The 21,301-nt window shown below is 34.7% G+C and overlaps 1 protein-coding gene across 1 annotated transcript in view; it reads right to left on the bottom strand.

The window, feature by feature from the left end:
* Positions 1–21,301, bottom strand: part of PGAP1 (post-GPI attachment to proteins inositol deacylase 1) — a 69,886-nt gene that overhangs the window by 33,902 nt on the left and 14,683 nt on the right. Inside the window, 9 exon segments of the mRNA XM_033112414.1 lie at positions 1,419–1,470; positions 1,894–1,940; positions 4,383–4,466; positions 5,851–5,906; positions 6,633–6,738; positions 10,343–10,409; positions 12,595–12,647; positions 15,712–15,869; positions 19,429–19,600. Of these exon segments, the coding sequence (XP_032968305.1) occupies positions 1,419–1,470; positions 1,894–1,940; positions 4,383–4,466; positions 5,851–5,906; positions 6,633–6,738; positions 10,343–10,409; positions 12,595–12,647; positions 15,712–15,869; positions 19,429–19,600 (795 nt within the window).

The following is a 21,301-nucleotide window of genomic DNA, read 5'->3' as shown; positions in this document are numbered from 1 at the left end:
CTAGCATTAACTATAAAAAGTAAGGAGCTGGAAGAGTTTGTTCTCTTGCTGTTCAGCCACCTGTTTCTTACATTTAGAACAAACAACACAAGGGCCTAGAACTAGATGAATATATTGTTTAATCTCTGAAATTAAAAAAAGTAATACAAGAAATATCTTTTAAGAAAAAAGGAGCAAAGTAACATTTTATCAGGCTTTTAAAAATCATTTATTGCTTCCTAACTTTTAAATTACAGACTGGATAGTATATCCAAATTGGATATTCAAGAAAATATTTAATATATTTTATGAATTGATCAGTAAGTATAAGTATATCCTAATACTTTCATTTTGCTCCTGCCTAAAATGTTAAGAAAAAACCAGTGAAAGACCTTAAACATGTTTATATGAGTCAAATTACTTCCTTACAGTATTTGTTTCATAAATACAAAGTCACACGAATTAATATCCACAAAGTAAGAGTAACCAAGCTGACAGAAAAAATAATTGCAACCATTCCAAAGTCAAGTGTAAGTGACTGCAATTATTCATTCTGTTACCATTCTTCTCCGTATATTTAAGCTCCTCTCTGTTGGTGTAACAGAGCTGACTGTGCACGTGGATAAATATAAACAATAAGCACAACTAAGTAACTGAATTGCAGTGGGCGATGATGGGACCAACAGGATGACTTCACTTTCAAGTCTATGACTCTATTCATTATGGAAATATATTTTATTTTTAAAGTATAGTTTTATTTGAATTCTGAAAACTATCAGTTCTGGCATGAGATTATTAACAAATATAATTAGGAAATTAAAACAGATATTTTCATCAAATTTTAGACTTATTTTACATTCTCCATAATAGCTTTTGAGATGCACATTAGCCTGTTGTAAAAAAGAGTTGCTGACCTAGCAGAGTTGCTTAAGGAAATCACTAACAACTATTAAATAAATTCCATGAGTACTAGAAAAAGTAGATCATTATCAAAATGCTTGACCACAAACTGATGTTGAAGTTGATTTGGAAAATGACTTTATGTCTCTTTGAGATACTCATTTCCTGACTGTAGGTCCTCTCAGGAAATGAATTCTGAGTATACTACTCAGTTCATATTTTAGGATAGACCATTCCAAACATACTCTCACAACAAATTTTAAAAATTTATCTAGCTCTTGGTATGATGCTATAACAGATAGATTTCATTTAATTTAGATCATTGTTAACTTAGTTTTTACTTTGGAAAGTTAGAAAAAAAATCATGTTATCCTCCTTCAAATTTTTCCATTTCTAGAGAAAATATTTCTAAAATGCAGATTAGCAAATCTCAAGTTTATTTAATACCTAAATGAATTAATAAAAGAGCACATTCTAAATTGCCTATAGGCTCAAGTACTTTTTCAACTAAATATTAAAATTCTAAAGCCATAATTTACCTTAATTGTTGGCAACAGTTCAGCTTTCCATGACAAATCAACCCCTTGCCGGCTATGAAATAAATATGAACGTATAATTAAATAACAAACATATTATTATATAAATATAATATTAAAGTATATAATGTTAAAGTATTATAAATTATAAATAAGCTTCAGAGGAAAAAGAAACCATCTACAGACCTAGTATCAGGGAGAGTTCTAATGAAATGAAGTTTAATAAGTCTAATCTAATATATTCTATCCACATAGTCCCTTTGTGAACAAAAAAATTGTTTTTCCTAGCAACCAACTCTTTCAATGTTTAAAAAAATTACTGGCATGCTAATTTCCTTTTTTTTTACTTAAAATCAATACTGTAATGTAGTATAGCACCAAAATGAGCTTAAAAATGTATGAAGCTACTGTGAAACTGTGATTAAGTGAGTATTGTTTATGTTGAGAAAAATGACCAATAGAGGTTCAAAAGACTCACCACATGGAAGTGCTGTTTATGCAGCCAAAAATCCAACTATTTGTATCCTGTTGGTTAATAACACAAACAAAGCGCACTAAATATTGTAGAAAATAATTATGTAAAATAGGCATCTTCAATATTTTACTGTTTTATGATAGGGTCAGTAAGCACAATGGAAACATAAAATAGCAACTTACTATTTAGCAATGTATCCAAGATCTTCTCAAAAGTCAAATAGGTCAAGGGTAGGCAAAGAAGTCTAATGTCAACAAGATAGGTAAGCAAGTAACCTAGAGTAGCAGTATGAGAAAGAGTGACCTGATGGGATCTCTCCACAGCATATTACCTAAGCATTTCTAATTTTTGAACCAATGCTTTCAGAGTTTGGCAAAGTCCATACTTTAGGTAGTTACATAGTCAGTAAGTAACATACATTTTAACAAAAATAGAGAAATGAACAACTAGAGTTGCACTCTTACACCAACCAACAAACAAAAAAACCCAGAGCCAAGTAATTAAAAATAACAATCTAAGTACAGCCTTTTAACTTATGATTTGAGGTCTCATTTGATTACCAGGCAGATAACTTCTCCGCAACTGAGAAAGTTGTTTGGATTGAAGGCTTATTACAAGGGCTGAAGACTGAAACTAGATATTGCTTTATCAGCACAGTGTGGGAATGCTGTAGAAATGGTTATGATATTTTAACCAATATTACATGTTTAGCTTCAGTCATTTAAGAGAAGTATGACCTAAGGTTGTTTTCACTCCAGCTTTTAAGTAAGTAGTAGCAGCAATGCTCCAACATTTGATGATCCAACAACTACTGAAATCTTACCAGGGCATAAGAGGATGAGAAACACTGCTCAGGCAGTCTCATAAATTTTTCCTTAGCTTACAAATAGGATTTAAAAAAAAAATCAATCCTTTCATTAATAAAGTTCATTCCAGAGCCAAGGAATTATGCCCTCAAGGAAAAGAAAAGGCAGACATAGTTTGTGCCCTCATGAAACTTAATAAAATTTTAAGACATTTTTCAAGAATACAGAAATGGAAGCTGAATGAAATAAACAAAAAAATAATATGGCATTTCTCTGCTCTCTTGATTATAATAACAGAAAATGCTACTTGATTATAAAAATGCAGTTCTAAAGAAGAAAAGAAAAAATCTGCCTACAGACCTTAATGGCAACTAAAATCATTAGATAAAAGATTGATTAGGAACTTCATAATGAATGACTCGTCCTGGTGACACCTAAGTCCACTTGTAAGTTTTTATGTCACTAAAAGCGTGATAAGCAGATATTATATACACCCTGATGAGATACACAGCTCTATTTATAAAACATTCTTGCCACAAAAATTCATCTGAATCTCATCGAGATTTTACACCTAACTACCATTTTACAGAAAACATAAGGGATAAAAATACATGTTAAAAAACACCACAAGAATACAATCACCGAAACCCAAAATGTGGAAAATTCTGGAGAGAGCACATTACTCTTCTTTAACCAATAAAAGAGTTAAAATCCATGAATCAAATGCAATGTACACCCTTTGGCTTATGATTCAAATAAACCAACTTAAACATAATTGAGCAGAGGAAAATTGAACATGGAATGGATATCACATGACATTAAGAAATTCGTAATTTTTTTGGATGAAAATAATGGTGTTGTGGTTACGTGTAAAATTCTTATTTGTTAGAAAAATATATCGAAGTGTTTATGGATGAAAGGATAAAATGCCTAGAATTTGCTTTTAAAAAATTATTCAGTCAAAAAATAAAAAGTGAGGAAGTGACAAATGAAGTTAGAATGGCAGAGAACTGATAACTGTTAAAGCTGCATGCGATGGATCCATGAGAATTTGTTATTGTATTCTCTCTCTACTTTTGTTTGAAAACTTCTATTATAAAAACTGAGGAGATGGTTTTAAATTCACCATATGGCCTTATGCTAATTAATACCCATGGACATTGATTACAGAAAAGGGATCCTCCAATAAGCCAAATGGACAATTTGCACTTTGGCAAGGATTTTTCTCAGTATAATACAGACACTCTGATGTGAAATTTAGTACTGAATATGAATATTTTCAGTCTCAGGGCCAGAATCTTGTGGGATAAATTGCCCATCCAGATTTTAGGCTGAGAGATGCTAGTCTCTGTGAGGGATGCAAAACTCTGGTAATCCCATTAAAATTAGTATTCATTAGCACCTCGCCCACAACGCCTGCCAACCATCTTTTCTAAATGCTTTATTATATATCAAGTGGCAAAATCTACCAACTAAGTGGTATAATAGATCCTAGTACATTATCAGCTACAGAAACATTTTAATGAATACTTTTCAATCAAAACTCTGTTCCAGACAAATATTTTTCAACTAATTAGATTTTTAGTAAGAGTGTATAGCTAAAGATGAGTTCTATAAACAGTAGTTGAATTTAAAAAGTGAATAGTTAGCCTTTTAAATTTACATAAAATGTACCAGTTATCTTACCAGCATCGTGCTCTGACAATAGGCATGAGTGTAGATTTTTCTATGATTTGCAAGAGGAAATGTAAAATATATTTTATCAGATTCCTAAAAAAAGAAAGAAAACACAATAAAACTATCACGAGAGTAGACAATTTCATCATTCAAAAATCCAGATAAGGCACGCATTAATTTTCTAATTATATTATTCCTGGTGCTGCTGAGAACCAATATTCTAGAAGTGGGAAGATAATACAGATGTAAGATAGAGAGAGCAAATAAAAACCCTGTAGTCCTGAATTTGTCTTAAAAGTATCAGTATGAATGCATGTGTTTTGTTTTGGTTTGGTTCTTTGGCCTTATGTTAAAGATAAAATACATTTCTTAGCTCTCTGTCCATTGAAAAGGCCTAGAAATGCTAGCCTACTAGCCATAAACATCTCTAGTGCCCAGATTATGGTTTTGGGGTGTAATTTCCCAAATATCAGAATAGTTCCTTAGAGAAAATAGTTGATTCAAGGTCTAGGGCAGGAGATATACAAAAAGCTCTGAAACATCTTTTCATACTAGATAGTGAGAAAACTGTCAAAGACGACTAAAGAGACAACTGTATCAAAAAGATTCTGAAGCCTCACTTGAAATGGCTTACGTTGGTCAAAGATAGAACAATTCTAATATCAACTTTAGTATCAAAAATAGAACAATTTTAGTGTTTCAGTTTAGACAGAAACACAAATATCCTTAGATACATGAGTTCATAATACAACTCACTATTCTGAAAACCAGTGCTTGTAAAAACCAAAGATTCAAGCAATTATCATTTTTTTCTTTATGATTTGTTCCACTTTTGACAAATTTAGTAGATGAAGAGGAGTTTTTCTACATAGTGTTCCAGTTAATAAATAAAGAAGGAATATTCAAATTAGAGTATCATCATTTTTGAATCCCCTAAATGAATTAGTGACTCTAGGCATTATTCATCAATAGCTGCTAACATCACAAAAAGAGTGTCTAGCAAACACAAAAACCTGAATCTGATCAATCTTCTAGATCCAACTAGTAAGTCACAGGAAAAGAGTAGGCAGAGGAACATATTCAATGACACCACAGAAATGCAATCAGAAAATCAAGACCGAAACTTTACAGGACAAATGACTTTTTTCTTCTCAGCAAATAAACTGCAAGGAAAAAAATGGTGGTGAAGTAAATATTGGAGATTAAAAGAGGAATAAGAGACATATCAACAAATACTATGTGGATCTTGTTTGTATACTGATTTAAATAAACTGAAAAAGAAACAACAAATTTTGTAGTTACAAAACTACGAAACTGAACACCAACTAGATATTTATTATTAAGAAATTACTATTAAATTGCTTTACTGTGGGAAAATGATATGTAATTATCTTTTTAAAAGAGTTTTTAGCTTTTAAAGATAAATACTAATTTTTTTTTTTTAAAGTAAAAAAAAGTCCATTGGTGCTTTACTTACATTGTAAGCCACATAGGTCCATTTTGACACTTTTACTGGAACCCACATAGATGTCCCTAAGGTAAAAGGAAATTAATTTGTTTGACACATATATATATATAGATATAGATAGAGATAGATAGATAGATTAAATAATTTCTTTTATTGAATGCTGCTGAAATACTTGTCAATCATAACTGGATTTGAAAGAGAAGTGGTTTCCAGAACATTGGCTATTTTAAAATAAAAAATCCAGTGAAATGTTCTCTATATACTCATCACTAACCAGCATTCACATCAAATAAAGCATTTTAAATCTATTTGGCATCCTTAACTCTAAGGAAGTACCACTAGAAGGAAATCAATATTTCATTTTCCAAACAAGACAAGTAATTAAATAGTGTTTGACAGGTATTATATTTAAAAGAAAGATTTACCAGCAAAACATATGCTTTTAATTCAAAAGAAAATTGAAGAATGCCTGATGATACTGAGGTTCTGAGGCAAGAATAATATGGCATTTATTTTAGGTGACTGTCAGGAGAATACAGACATTTAACTCTATCTTTTAAATTTTTCAACTTGTCATGTTAGCTTTAGGACAAAATTTTTACCAGCAACTTCTTACAACTGCTTTTCTATTTTTTCCCTTCCTTCACCAAGAACTTCGAAAGAAACCAGCATAGAGAAATTAATACAATATAGTAGGATTATAGTACCTGAAGTATCCCAGTTTCAAAGACTATCTGCTAATAAAAATAATAAAGCGCTACTTAAAATTAAAACACACTATTACCACTAACCTGTTAAGTCAGAAATTATTGCTGGATTTTCCTCGAAATGTTTTGCTGGGTGTCTTATAAAGTGGTGATTTAAAACCGACAATTTCTTCTTGGGATTTTCAGTTATCTAGAAAGAACATTGATACATCCGGCATCCTTTCAAATTCATTATGATAGTTCAATGAAACCGCTTCAAGTAATAATGATAAGAGCCAATAGTTACTTACTCTGGGCTACACACTATTCTAAGTGCTTAACATGTTAGTAACTATTTAATCATCACAAGAACTCTAGGAGATAATAACCTTCTTATCTGTATTTTAAATATGAAGAAACTGAAGCACAGAAAAATTAAATAACTTACCCAGGGTCATGCTCCTATTAGGAGTCTGGACCAGTATTCAAACCCAGGCAGTCTGGCTCCAAAGCCCATGCTTTCAATCATTATGCACTAGTTCCTCTCAAGTAACAGTTGATTAAAAACCATATACCGTGTTTCCCCAAAAATAAGACCTCGCCAGACCATCAGCTCTAATGCATCTTTTGGAGCAAAAATTAATGTAACACCCAGTCTTATTTCAATATAAGACCCGGTCTTATAGAATATAAGACCTAGTATAATATAATACCGGGTCTTATATTAATTTTTGCTCCAAGACACATTAGAGCTGATGGTCCATCTACATCTAGGTCTTATTTTCGGGGAAACACGGTATGAGGTGTGATAAAAAACTACAGTAAGTGTTTAAATAAAAAAAAAATTTTTTACAGTCAAAGATACATTGCCATTAATCCCCCTCAAAATACTCCACCTCGCTTCAAATACTCTTATCTCATCATTCTCACCAGTTTTTGAAGCAGTTCTGGAAGTCCTCTTTTGTGAGAGTCTTTAGTTGTGCTGTCGTGGCTGCCTCGATGTCCTGAATCATTTTGACTTTGGAGAGGAGCCAGAAGTTGCACAGTGCCAGATCTGGTGAATAAGGTGGATGAGGACACACCATAATGTTTTTATTTGACAAACATCCGTACCAAAAGTGATGTGTGACACAGAGCATTGTCATAATGGAGGATGATTTATAGCACACTTTAAAACACATCTTCCCTCAACCATAGCTCACACTTGACTGACTGCACCAAACAAGTTGAAACTTGTCACACACTGTTACTAAGGTTCAACATGCCGCTTCCCTTTTTGAAGGTCCTTGCCTTTCCATTGGATGGCACTTGGCAGCAGCATTCACCATATTTTGTGATCACAACTGAGAAAGGCTCCATGTCACACATCGCTTCTGATATATGACAATTTCTGTCCAATAAAAACATTACGGTGTGTCCTCATCCGCTTTATTCACTGGATCTGGCACTGTACAACTTCTGGCTCTTCACTGAAGTCAAAATGTGACCATGGAAAGTAAACATTTTGAATCGATTCAGGATATCGAGGCAGCCACGACAGCACAACTAAAGACACTCACAAAAGAGGACTTCCAGAACTAGCTCAGAAAGTGGCAAGACTGATGGGATAAGTGTGTTTGAAGCGAGGGAGAGTATTTTGAGGGGGATTAATGGTAATATGTCTTTTACTGCAATATTTTTATTTATTTAAACATTCACCACATTATTTGATCACACCTCATAAAGATGTACAGAATCAGTTAAGTGCTCCTCCAATCTAGTGACTCCAGTACACTTAGTTCCCAATCTCAGACCAGTGTCAATCTAACAAAGAATTCACTGGTCACTAAAGAAAATATGAACTGCCAACTGTACTTCCTTGGAAACTCCTTAACTCTGTTTTACTTATTTTCTGTAGCAAAATATCCTTTCTTTCATGAAATGAAAATGCAAGCAGATAATAGTATTTTTCTGTTGTCTGTCTTAAAATAGCTAGCACAATAAATACTGGCAACTTTATATCAGACCTTCTCTTTAAAAAAAAAGTATTGGAATATAAAATTCATTTAGAATCTACCACTATTTAGTTCTCTAGCTTCACACTGAGGCCCTGACAGGGAATTGATTTTCTCCACAACATAGTGAGAGAATGATAAAGAAATGACTGTGAGGACCCAGGTCTACTAAATCTTTTCAATGCCTTAGAAAGTCATCCAGCATTTGCTTGAACATTTCTAACCTTGTACTTTTCAAAATACTACATTCCAATTCAACAATTCTTACTAAGAGAGTGTTCTGCCTTTTTTAGAGCAAGTATCTGACTCCTTCCTGCTTTGATATGTAAGTTGGGGGACAGCCCTTCCAAATGAAACATTTCTTCTATAGATTAAATAACTTCAAAAATTCAACTGTTTTTCACAGAACTGTTTCAGACCCTTCACCACTCTGACTGCCTTTCCTGGATAAACTCAAGTTTCTTAATGTCCCTCCTTAAAATATGATATACAAAACAGAATATAGTTCTCTAGATATTGTGTAACTAGAGTGAAGGAATATGAAATTTAACTTCACTGATGCAAACTTATTACTTCAATCAACTTGGTCTAATACAAAATTAATTTTGATTTTTACAAATTTAAACTTCACTGATGCAAACTTATTACTTCAATCAACTCGGTCTAATACAAAATTAATTTTGATTTTTTAAAAAAGCAACCACATCTGTTTGCAATCAATTAAAAGCCATAGGTCTTTCTACCAAAATTTCTGTTAAGTCAGGACTCTCCCATCCTTATTCATGCCCCAGAAATCCATCCACCCACAAGTTTTCAGCTTTGACTTTTATGCTGATAACCATCAGAAATTACGCTCTAATCCTGATTCCTTGGTATCACATGTTCGGGACTAGTTATGCTTTGAGTTATAGTTTCTCTGTATATGTTTGCTTCGTCTCCTAGACTATATGCTTCTCGAGGGGTAGGAATCATATCCTAACATTTTATTGTCTAATATTTAGTCCAGTACATTATATGTAGTGAGTTTATGAAACAGAACTCAGTTTCATAATATTTTGATTGTTAGCAGTATGTTAGCAAAATTTTCTCATTTGTCCCTTAAAATGTGTCTGTAAAATACCCATTCAGAATTATAACTTATTACTCTCTAGTATTAGTTTTCTCATCTTAGGATTTAGTGGAAAGCAAGATTTGATTTATTAAAATTAGGTTTACATACAATTTTTTAAAGAATATGACTGAGATACTCCTGTTTTTCATTGGCTAAAAGGGGATTTTTCTTCAAACTACCATATGTCATTTCAAATACAAACTGATCTTACAATTTTAATTGATTATGTTATTGTATCTAGTTGCACTCTCTCAAGCAGACTAAAAATTATTGCCATAGTTAAGACTTACAATTAAAACAATGTTGAAAAACTGAAAAATATTTGCATCCCATAACCAATTCACAATGTTAACTCTATAAAGCTGATTTACTTTAATAAATATACTAACTTAAATATGGTATCTTGAAACTTAACATGTGGTAAAACACAGAACAACTTGGGACTCTGTTATTGCATTCCTCAGGGGAGAGCTAAGTATCTGATTCTAGCGGTAGTTATGCAGTTTTCTGAAGGGTTAAGGAAAAAACTATAGACACTATCCCAGTATTATCAGATGAAAATAAAGATATTGCCATTTTGAAAGTGATTATAGTCGACATAAGGTGTAGGCTTCTATTTACATCAAAGTAAAAAATATGTATTAATTCCATCACTTCTATAACAAAAGCTCTTATTTTACTGAAACAATTTTTAATTTAAAAATACATACTTGTTTAGTGTCTGCATCAATAAGATCAAAGAATGCTCGAATTGTAGTCAACTGCAATTGTTTACACCTGAAAAATAAAATAAGTGTTACAAATGAAATCCTTAAAAATATATACATTTTTAAGACACAGGGTAGCTGAATGGATAAGAAAACAAGACCCTTACATATATTGCCTACCAGAGACTCACTTCAAATCGAAAGACACACACAGACTGAAAGTAAAGGAATGGAAAAAGACATTTCCTAAAAATGGAAACAAACAAAACAGCTGGGGTAGCCTTTCGGTCCTTGCACACAGGGCAACTAGGTCATAAAAAAAGGAGGACTTGATGTGGAACTGCCATTTCCCCCGTTTTCGGTCTCTGCACCTTTCACAGGCCTCCCAACAGTGCTATGTTGGGACAGAGTACATGGAGGTTCACAACCTCTTTGATCCGTCCGAGCCACTATGAGGAGGGCCCAGGGAAGAATTGGCTATTTTTAGTGGAAAACAAGTGGCAATTACTAGTTATGATGACTCTGTACTTTGGATCTGGATTTGCCGCACCTTTTTCTGTAGTTAAGACACCAACTGCTAAAGAAATAAGGATGCTTTACTTAATCCATGAAACAGATATGAAGAGAAGCATTTTAAGAGATGCAGTCACTTTGAAAAATGGGTCAAACTGTTGAACTCAACATACTACATATGTTTGTAAATAAACTTATGGCATGAATCTTTAACAAAAAGCTGGGATAGCAGTACTTATACCAGACAAAACAGACTTTAAAACAAAGGTTATACCAAGAGAAAGAGAACGACCCAGGAAACCCACTTCTGGGTATTTATACAAAGAAACCCAAAACACTACTTTGAAAGGACATATGCATCCATATGTTAATTGCAACCTGGGTGTCCATCAGTAGATGAATGGATAAAAAGGAGGTGGTAGACATTTACAATGAAATGTTACTCAGCCATAAAAAGGAATAAAATCTTTCCATCTGTGACAACATGGATGAACCTAGAGGGTATTTTGCTGAGTGGAGAAAGCCACACAGAGAAAGACAAATGCAGCATGATTCACTTATATGTGGGATCTAAAGAACAAAATAAACAAACAAAACATAAATAAACTCATAGATACAGAGAACATTTTGATGATTGCCAACTGGGAGGAGGGTTGGGGGAATGGGTGTAAAAAGGGAAGGGATTAAGAAGTACAAATTGGTAGTTAAAAAAACAGTCATGGAGATGTAAAGTACAGCATAAGGAACATAGTCATAATATTATAATAACTGTGTGGTGTCAGATGGGTACTGGATTTATTGGGATGATCACTTCATGAGTTGTATGGATGTCTAATCACTGTGTTCTACACCCAAAACTAATATAATATTGTATGTCAACTGTAATCAAAAAAATAAAAAAATTATTTTAAAAAAGCTATTTTAAAAAACAATATGCTACAGAGACCATAGAAATACATACTTTTCATACAGACACATACAGTTCTATTATTTAATCAAATTTTAAGTTTCCTTTAATGCTATAAACTCTAAAATTATTTAACAAATCATTATTGTTAAGCATATATGTTCAAGTTGAAACATAAAATTAAAGCAAATTAAATATTCTTGGATGTTTGACAGTAGAACTGCCAGGGTCCCTGTATCTTCCCTAAATCTCCTCATCTACCCCAACTATAGATATACTGTCTGCCCCATCTTTTTATGCCTGCACTGTTGTGTTTCTTATAGACACTATTGATTGCACAGCAAGAAGAGGCGAAAAAGAAAATCTTTAAGCCAAAACACTCAGAGATTAAGATACTAGGGTCTACGTGTTTCTTGATCCATATTTAATCTATTTCTTTATTTATATTAAGGTTAAATCTAATTCCTATTTGGTTTTCCATGTGCCTCTCCAGAATAATAAGTCCATGAGTTTGGTGACTGGCTGAGAGCTCAAGAAGTCTTACAAGAGTCTTTGATTCCGCCCAACTATGACAAATGCTAAAATTTTGATATTTCACACTAGCGTCATTTGAGACTGATGCTAACAGTTCTTCAGATGATTCTGTAAGTTGTCAAGGGAACCTTGGTCACACTGAGACAAGAACCAAGGTTACAGTCCTAAGCCCCTAAATTAATCTGTCCCCCAATCCTTATTTATTTATAACTAAAGCTCTCAAAAGGCTAACAAACCAATTGATGCACTGATGAGAAAAGAGGACCACCACAAATCACCAAAATAAGTTATATTAACTTACCACACAATAGAGAGGTGGTCTGTTGAGACCCAGGTCTTAGGCACTGCTGAAGTCTAAAAGGAAAGAAAGAAAAAAAAATCAAACTTAAGAAAAGCACATTTGTTATTCTCCAAAAGGCCTGAAATTCTTACAAACTAGTATTTAGAATCATGTAGCATTAATTTCACTATTTTTGATGCATAGACATTTTTAAATGATGCATTCTTATAAACAGTCGTCCAAAAATATTAAGATAGTTCCTGCATAAAATAACGTAATTCTCTCTGTCACACATAATTCTGCTTAGTCACACTTAAATTACCCTTTAAGAATTATTAAAGCATCCACAGAACCTTTACTGAGGTTTAATGTCTAACCATTGCTGTAATAAGAGGGTGAGTTTATGATTCTTTAATAAATCATAGTTTATGGAAAAACTATAAGATATTTTAGTAATTTAGTTCTGATTAGACAACCACTTGATAAATTCTAAGATGTTACTTCTAAATCAGGGTGTGCGTGAGAAACACTTAAGCCTGGGGAAGCGTTTCCAAAAGAAATATGCTTGATCACAATTCCAAAACCTTGACCAAATCACTCTTATAAGTGGGGTCCAGGCTTACTTATTTTGAAAAAAAAAAAAAATCAGCAGATGACTGGGATATATATGACTGGTTAGAGACATAAGGGCAAAGGCTCGTAAAAAATGTAAGTATTTGGAGAAGGCTTCCTAACAATGACATAGCACTCTTCAATCCAGCCTGTAAAGTTGGAGGAATCTATAGCTTACTTGCTGAACTTATAAACATTAGATAATCTTATTTAGGAATCACTGCTGGCAGCTTACTTAAAAAAAATGAGAAAATCAGAGTCCACTGTGGTTCTAAGATTACATTAGGTGCTCAGTAAAGTAAAAATGCACAATAGAGAACACTATCATTACTAAGAACATAAAAAGGGTTTACTTTCATTCAGGCTAATGAATGCATCAGAGCTAGATTTGAAAAGGGAAAGGCAAAATATAATAAAGGTATCGTGTTTCCCCGAAAATAAGACCTAATCGGAAAATAGGCCCTAGCATGATTTTTCAGGATGTCATCCCCTGAACATAAGCCCTAACGCGTCTTTCGGAGCAAAAATTAATATAAGACTTGGTCTTATTTTCAGGGAAACACAATAGTTGCTCAAGATTGCTGGTGAAAACTGCTGAATGTCCATCAAAACCCATTCTTCCCTTCTTGCACACTTGGCTAGACTACATCTCTTAGCCTCTCTTACTTTAAGATGTGGCTATTTTTCTTTAATGATATGTGAGCAGGAGTGATGTGCCATTTCCAGGCCTGAATGCTCTCCTTCCCCCTTCCTGTGGATTGAAATAGTGATGATTAGAGCAACTTCAGAAGTAGAGCATTCAAGAAGGGAGTGCCTACTGCCAGCCTGGGTCCCTTAGAGGGACTCCTTCAAAAAAAACCACCCTCCAACTTAAATACCTACCTAGGGCAGTTAGATGAGTTAAATGTAAACTTCTATTGTGTTTCAGTGCCATTACCTGCATGAATGTATATTCGCCTACCCTACTAACACAACTGTGCTAACTTAAGAAATTTTTCTAGTATCAATGGATGTAAATGTCATTTAAATGTACTTGAAATAATCATTTAAAAATTGTTATTTTAATAACTGTTTTTTGTAAAAACATGAACATACTTTAAAACATGAAAGACCCTAAGCTATTTGAGGCTAAAAAACTAAATAAAATTCAGATTACACAATAGCCAGATTTGAGAAAATTCTTTAAGAAGTAAAATATTTTCATCAGAGATACAGAAATACAAGATGCCTTGACAGCAATACATTATCAAATGGACTAAAAATGAGGGAAGCGCACAAGCACACACCCTCACACAAGCACACATACACACACACACACACACACACACACAAAAAAAAAAAAACTAAAAAGGCCAGAATTATTTTAACAATAAGGTGCATGATAATAGTATCAATACAGCATCATCCTCCAAACCAAGTCTAGGAAATAAGTTATATCCAATTTTATATGACTAAAACATCTGCATTGACAAGAGTCGACATTTAGTGTTTTGAGGACTTCAGCAAACACATGCACCAAATATTCAACATCAAATAAGATTCATACCAATAATGAGGTTGTAGAGATTTACCAATTTTGTTCCAAAGCTGTTATGGCTAAACCGCAAGTTCTCCAGTTATAAGAAAATGGTGAGTAATAGCAGAATAGCTTAACATTTTTTGTTCTATGTATGGCAAGCATTCAGCAAATATCTGTTTAATGAATGAACAGCAATCTAAGGTGGGGCAAAAGCTAAGCAAAAGATTACTTACGAAGAGAACAACTGGAAACAAAGCACTATCTCCTAAAAAGCAAAAGCAATGCTATGGATTTTATTTAGAAATTAAATTAAGTTATATTTGAAGATGATGTGTATACTGAGTTAAATAGTTAAGATCTTAACTGAAGAAGTCAAGGGTAAAAATATAAGAAATAACGTAAATCCTAAAAGGAAACCAACTCACTTTACAGAGGCTATGTATCCCGGTTAAAGACCAAATACATGATGTCCTAGCAGGGAAGAATAATTAGCAAATTAATCAAACATGTTTCTGTTTATACTATCAAAGCTAATTTTTTTATTTTAAAATTGGTAAAACTTTACTCTAGTTTATCAATCCAGAGTATGTGACATGTTTGATAGACTACTACTGTATACAGCATACCACTCGGATACAAGAGGCCCTTGGACTCCAGTCCATACTTTCTTATACTTAGAATTTTATTCAATGGATAGGCACTTATTTTGAACAATTATTTCTCATAAATAAGAATTATTTTCATAGTTTCTAACATCCTTTTTACTTTCTATGGACATAAGCATCCATGCCTCTGCCTTCCCAACATTTTCATATTATTCATTCACATTCTCTCTCCGTCTCTGTCTCTCTAGCTCACACACATCCACACACACATGCCCGCAAGCACATACAGCAGACCCAGACCAACTCAGCAGTCATTTTCAAGCAGCTAAATATCCCTCTTCCTTTCATGCCCCGCTGTGTCCATCACATTACTTATTTCAGTAGAATCTTAAAAAAGATTACCACGACAGATAAGGCACTGGTATGATGGCTTAATTTTGGCAGAAAAGTCAGTCCTGAACGAACTTGGTAATCTCGGAATCCTCCAGCAACAGAAAGTGTGGTTAAATTTATGTGTCTAGCATTTAGAATCCAATAGTTGTTTACAGTCATATAAAAATCTGGTAGAAAATAAAAAAGACACACATTAAAAATTAGTAATCATTCCCTACAACAATAAGATATTCATAAGATTAATATTAAACTGAATTTCTGTTTAAGCCACCCAAATTTTCTATAAACAATGTTATTCACATTTCTCTATTTTGAGACAGTATCTTTCCACACATTCTGCCTTTGCCATTAAATCAGAGTACAAATACTAAGAGTTACTAAAGGTATCAATAATGAAAAAAGATACCCAGATTTTATTAGCTTTGACAAGTCCATATGCAAACAGGTCTCTGTATTCCACAAGGCTGCTACTTGTTCATGAGCCACAAAATACAGCAAGAAGGAAAAAAACCCTAAAATTCTTCCAAGGATAATAGTTTACTATGCTAACGAGTTGTAGATCTTCCTAATTAGGCAACGTCCCTGCTTATCAGGGCTTAGCAGCTCTCCTGCGGCCAACCATCACCACACCAAGTACAACACTATTAAAGTTCCTAAAACAAAATATAGCAGAATAATGACATTCACATTAGTCTTGGGACTACGCAACTGTGAAAAACCTGAGGGTTATAAGGTTCTACCCCTTTAGTGTAACAAGTAGTTCAAAGGGAAGAACTTGCAGACAATTTTTCCACTATATCTATGGAGACTGAGAAAATTTTAGTGTCAAAGAGTTGAGGCCAGGGCAGGAAACTTCTCAGTTCCTTTTCTGCTTATCAAAACTTACAGCATTCTTATTCCTGGTATTTGATCTCACTGAGGGCTTCTAACATTTTGGAACAGCATATTCCTCCCATTAAAGATCTCAGCGGTATTTATCGAGCCCGTGAACAAGCAGACCCATTCCTAACATCTGCAGGGCCTGGGACAAGGCTACCAATGCCGTACACATGCCACAGGCCTAAATACGTATGTACAAGTCAAAATTCCAGCTAATAAACTGCTAAGTAAAAATATTTTCTCAGCCTACCTTCACAAATATATCATCAAAATAATCTGGAAGACCAAGTTTGAATGAAGAATTCCAGGACACGGCAGCACAGCGTGAGCAGATCTCTGGTCCAGCCCATTGCTATGCTATCATCCTTCTCTGCCCACCCCAATTCCATCCGCATCACAAGGGCCTCGGTGCACATCCAAGCTCTGTCTGCACCTCATGCAGGCCACTCCGTGGCCACAACTCAAGTTTAGGGTTGTGCTTATCTGCCCTCAGGACAGATCCATGTAAGAGGACCACATGGACCCTGGAAGTGGGCTTGGGGCATATGCACAAGAAAAGTCTAGAGGCTCGGTTCCCTGGAACATGGCCTAGAAGTAAAGGCACGGGCTCCAGTGGGGAGGCTGCTGGGCCTGTACACGCCACACCCTGCGGCGAAAGGCAGCCCCAGAACAGGGCCCTCTGAAGTGCAGGGCCCAGTGCATGGCTTCCTTTCCCCTAGTTAAGGGCAGTATTTCCATCCATTATAAATGCAGAATCCATTTTTGAAGGTCATAGGGTCTCCTACCACCCCTTGAACTTTTGTTTTTTTATTCTGATTCGGATTTAATGCAATAAAAATTAAATACATACTAAATGGGAGAGAGGCATCCTAATTACAATAAAAACACCTTGACCGTAAGAATCAGTTCAGCCTGAGCCTTTTAGAGACAGACCACAGATATCCTTCAAAACAATGAAACCTGAGGGTCGGCCCAGTGGCTCAGGCAGTTAGAGCTCCATGCTCCTAACTCCGAAGGCTGCCGGTTCGATTCCCACATGGGCCAGTGGGCTCTCAACCACAAGGCTGCCGGTTCAACTCCTCGAGTCCCGCAATGGATGGTGGGCTCTGCCCCCTGCAACTAAGATTGAACACGGCACCTTGAGCTGAGCTGCCTCCCAGATGGCTCAGTTGGTTGGAGCGCGTCCTCTCAACCACAAGGTTGCCGGTTCAACTCCCGCAAGGGACGGTGGGCTGTGCCCCCTGCAACTAGCAACGGCAACTGGACCTGGAGCTGAGCTGCGCCCTCCACAACTAAGACTGAAAGGACAACTACTTGAAGCTGAACGGCACCCTCCACAATTAAGATTGAAAGGACAACAACTTGACTTAGAAAAAACAGGCCTGGAAGTACATACTGTTCCCCAGTAAAGTCCTGTTCCCCTTCCCCAATAAAATCTTTAAAAAAAAAACAATAAAACCTGAGTCTCTTGAAAGTTTTCCTCAAAATTTTTTTAAAAATATATTCTGAGTCATTCCAATTTAACCTACATGGCTCACCTACATATGTCATATGAAATGCAGTAAGAGAAAGAGTTCTCAGTTATGGTGACAAGTATTATGACTTATCTATGCCTTTGCTTTTTTCTTAAACCTATAGGTTATTATAATTATCATAATTAGCAAAACAGATTTCAATAAGTTCAATAATAAAACTAAAAATGTTTATTAAAAGGTTTCCACAGGAAAAGCTTTAAATGTGATAAGAGAAAAATCAAACTTCACCTTAAGTACTATTGTACCAGATATTCCAGCAAATAAGTTACACCTTGGCAATGTTATGTTAAATTGGGTGTTTGGAAAACTACTTTGAACTGGAGTCACCAGGGTATATTTCTCACTTAACTATAAACAAAATTTTCATCACACCATTAAGATAATGGAAATTTTGATAGGATAAGGAGTTGTGTAAATTTACTGATCAGGAAAAAGAATTATTTCTTTCTTATATTTTATTCTATTCACGTAATATTCCAAAAAGCAATAAAGATAATATTTGCCTTTAATAAAAAGTTGAGATAGGCATTTAATTCTTATTTTGTGACATTATCACTATTTGATTAGATGACAGCAATCATAAAATACTATTTATTCAAAATTCCCTGCAATAGTATAGTACTGTCCATAATTTGATTTCTTCTGTAAGAGTAATGCACCTCAAGTAGGAGGCAGTATAGCATGCAAAGGTAAAAAGCACAGGCCAGGAACAAGTTCACCAGGGTCAAATACTGGCACCACTATTTTCCTGCCATATGACTCTGGGCAAAAACTTTATCTTGGCCTTTTTTTTTTCTATCCATAAAGATGGGGATAACACTGGTGTCTGCCTCAAATGTAAAGTCCTTAACACAATACTTGAAATATAGTAAGAGCTCAATAAATATTAGCAATTCTACCTCACCGTATAAAGTGTTAGCAGACCTACTTATTTAAAAACAAGACATTTCTACTATTTTGTTTAAAAATAAGCTTCTTTGGAATGGAATGCTGGAAGGTTAACGAAACATAGGGAGTTTAAACATACTTGTGGAGATAAAGAGTCATCCCCAAGAATAACTAAACTGAAGCCCAAGCGCCTAGGGATTATAAACCACATGCCATCCCTATTAAGATGCTATAGACAGAGAAAACTAATAGCAGTTTCCATCATGGGCCTAAGTTGAAAGTCAGAGAGAGGGAGAGAGACTCAGAACCGGAGGTGCTGATTTGAAAGAGCTGCTTCACACACGGATGAATCTGTGGCACACTAAAGGGAGTAATCCCAGACAACAACGGGGAGGTCAGTTAGTGTTTATGTAACAGTACTCACCAGTAATGAAACGATCTAATGGCATCACAGGAGCAACATGAGGGGTGGCTTGTGTAATAAGAAGGTTTATCAGATCTTGCTTAAAATTTTTCAGTGTAAGCAATGCCCTTGCAACAAGGCCACCCATAGAATGACCAATTATAGCCACGCTTTTTGGAGCAAATTCTTGACCCTATTAAAAATAAATCACCAAGGCATAATTAACACTTACTATCATAATAAAAATACTAAATACTTCTAAATATGAGCAATTTTATAGAAAAAGAAAATTATTTATATAACCTATCATAGGACACAGAAATACATTTTCATATACTTGTAATTAGTGTATACATACTATTTTGTGTTCTGTCAAACATTTTTGACAGCTATGTTTTGGTTTTCTGAATCAAAATCCAAAAACTTGGGTCCAGCAAATCATGTTTTACCATACATTATATTGAATGTAAGAGGTGTAATTATATTTTTTGTGTACCAGAATATTAGATTTTATAGGATATAAGACGATCTGGATATCTGACAATCATTTATTCAAAATCGGAAATACCACAAAAAACTAAAAAATTGTAACTGCCATAGCAATATACTACCTCGTATTAATATATCTTACCTCATCAAATTCTTTTCCTATTGTGCACCTGGGTTTAAAAATAAACCAGATTCCATTTATTTATTCACGGATAATTACATAATTTATTTTTTAAATACGTATTGCATTTTAAAAAAATCTTTTGTCCACATCGTATCCTCAGTTCCGCTATCAATTTTTTGCTCATCACCCTCCATACTGATCCTTCATGTCTGCCTTCTCTCCTGTTACTATGCATTCATTGGACCTTGTGCAGAAATGTTACCATAGTAGGCCTGAAATTGCTGTCCTTAGAATACACTGCACATAAGGTAGGCTCTGGTCTGTAGTCTGGGACCTTAGGTTCTGGGAGAGTTCTCATCATTCCCTAAATGATAAGAATGGCTCACTGTGTTGAAACTGTAAAGAATATGCTTTATGCTGAACCCCTGCTGTCCTTCTGGCTGGGATTTTGCCAGGCACAGGGTCTCTGTGTAACTAGCCCCCAATAAAAACCTTGGCCATTGAGTCTATGATGAGCTGCTCTTGTAGACAACACTTTACACATGTCACAATTTGTTGCTGTAGAAATTAAATGCAGCCGGTGTGACTCCCCTGCAAAGAGGACTTTTGGAAACTTGTACCTGCATTTCCTCTGGATTTCATCCCATGTACCTTTTCTTTTTGCTGATTTTGCTTTGTATCCTGTCACTGTAATAAATCATAATGTGAGTACAACTATGTGCTGAGTCCTGTGTGTGTCATCCTGGAGAATCATAGAGCCTGGGATGGTCTTGGTGATCCCAACACAGAACTGATCTTAGCAAAAGCCAAACACTACGTATGTGCTCTGAAAGCTATCCCCTCTGGCCTTCTCAAGTACATCACTCTAGCAATTCTTCTCCCTCTCTTCTTGCATCATTGTTTCTCCCTCTCTACTACACCATTCTCACTAGCATAGAAAAATAATGTAAAAAATAAAGACAACTGCCTTTTTACTCCCACTTTCCCCTTGGTGACCACACCTTTCTCTACATCTCTTCACAGCAAAACTCTTCAAAAACAGGTATCTATATAGTACTTGCTGTTTCTAATTTTTCCAATTTTTCAATTTCCACACACTCTCAAACCCATTCCAATCAGGCTTTCACCCCAACACTCCTCCAAAACTGCTCTTATCAAGGCACCAAGGAATCTAATAGCCAATCCTCAAGCCTCGTTTTACTTAACCTACCAACAGCGTTTGACATAGTTGATCACTTCTTCCTCTTTGAAATGCTTTACTTGGTTTCCTTGACAATATAC

The sequence above is a fragment of the Rhinolophus ferrumequinum genome, chromosome 8 (assembly GCF_004115265.2).
Source record: "Rhinolophus ferrumequinum isolate MPI-CBG mRhiFer1 chromosome 8, mRhiFer1_v1.p, whole genome shotgun sequence".
Taxonomy (NCBI): domain Eukaryota; kingdom Metazoa; phylum Chordata; class Mammalia; order Chiroptera; family Rhinolophidae; genus Rhinolophus; species Rhinolophus ferrumequinum.
This window is presented reverse-complemented; position numbering and strand designations above follow the sequence as displayed.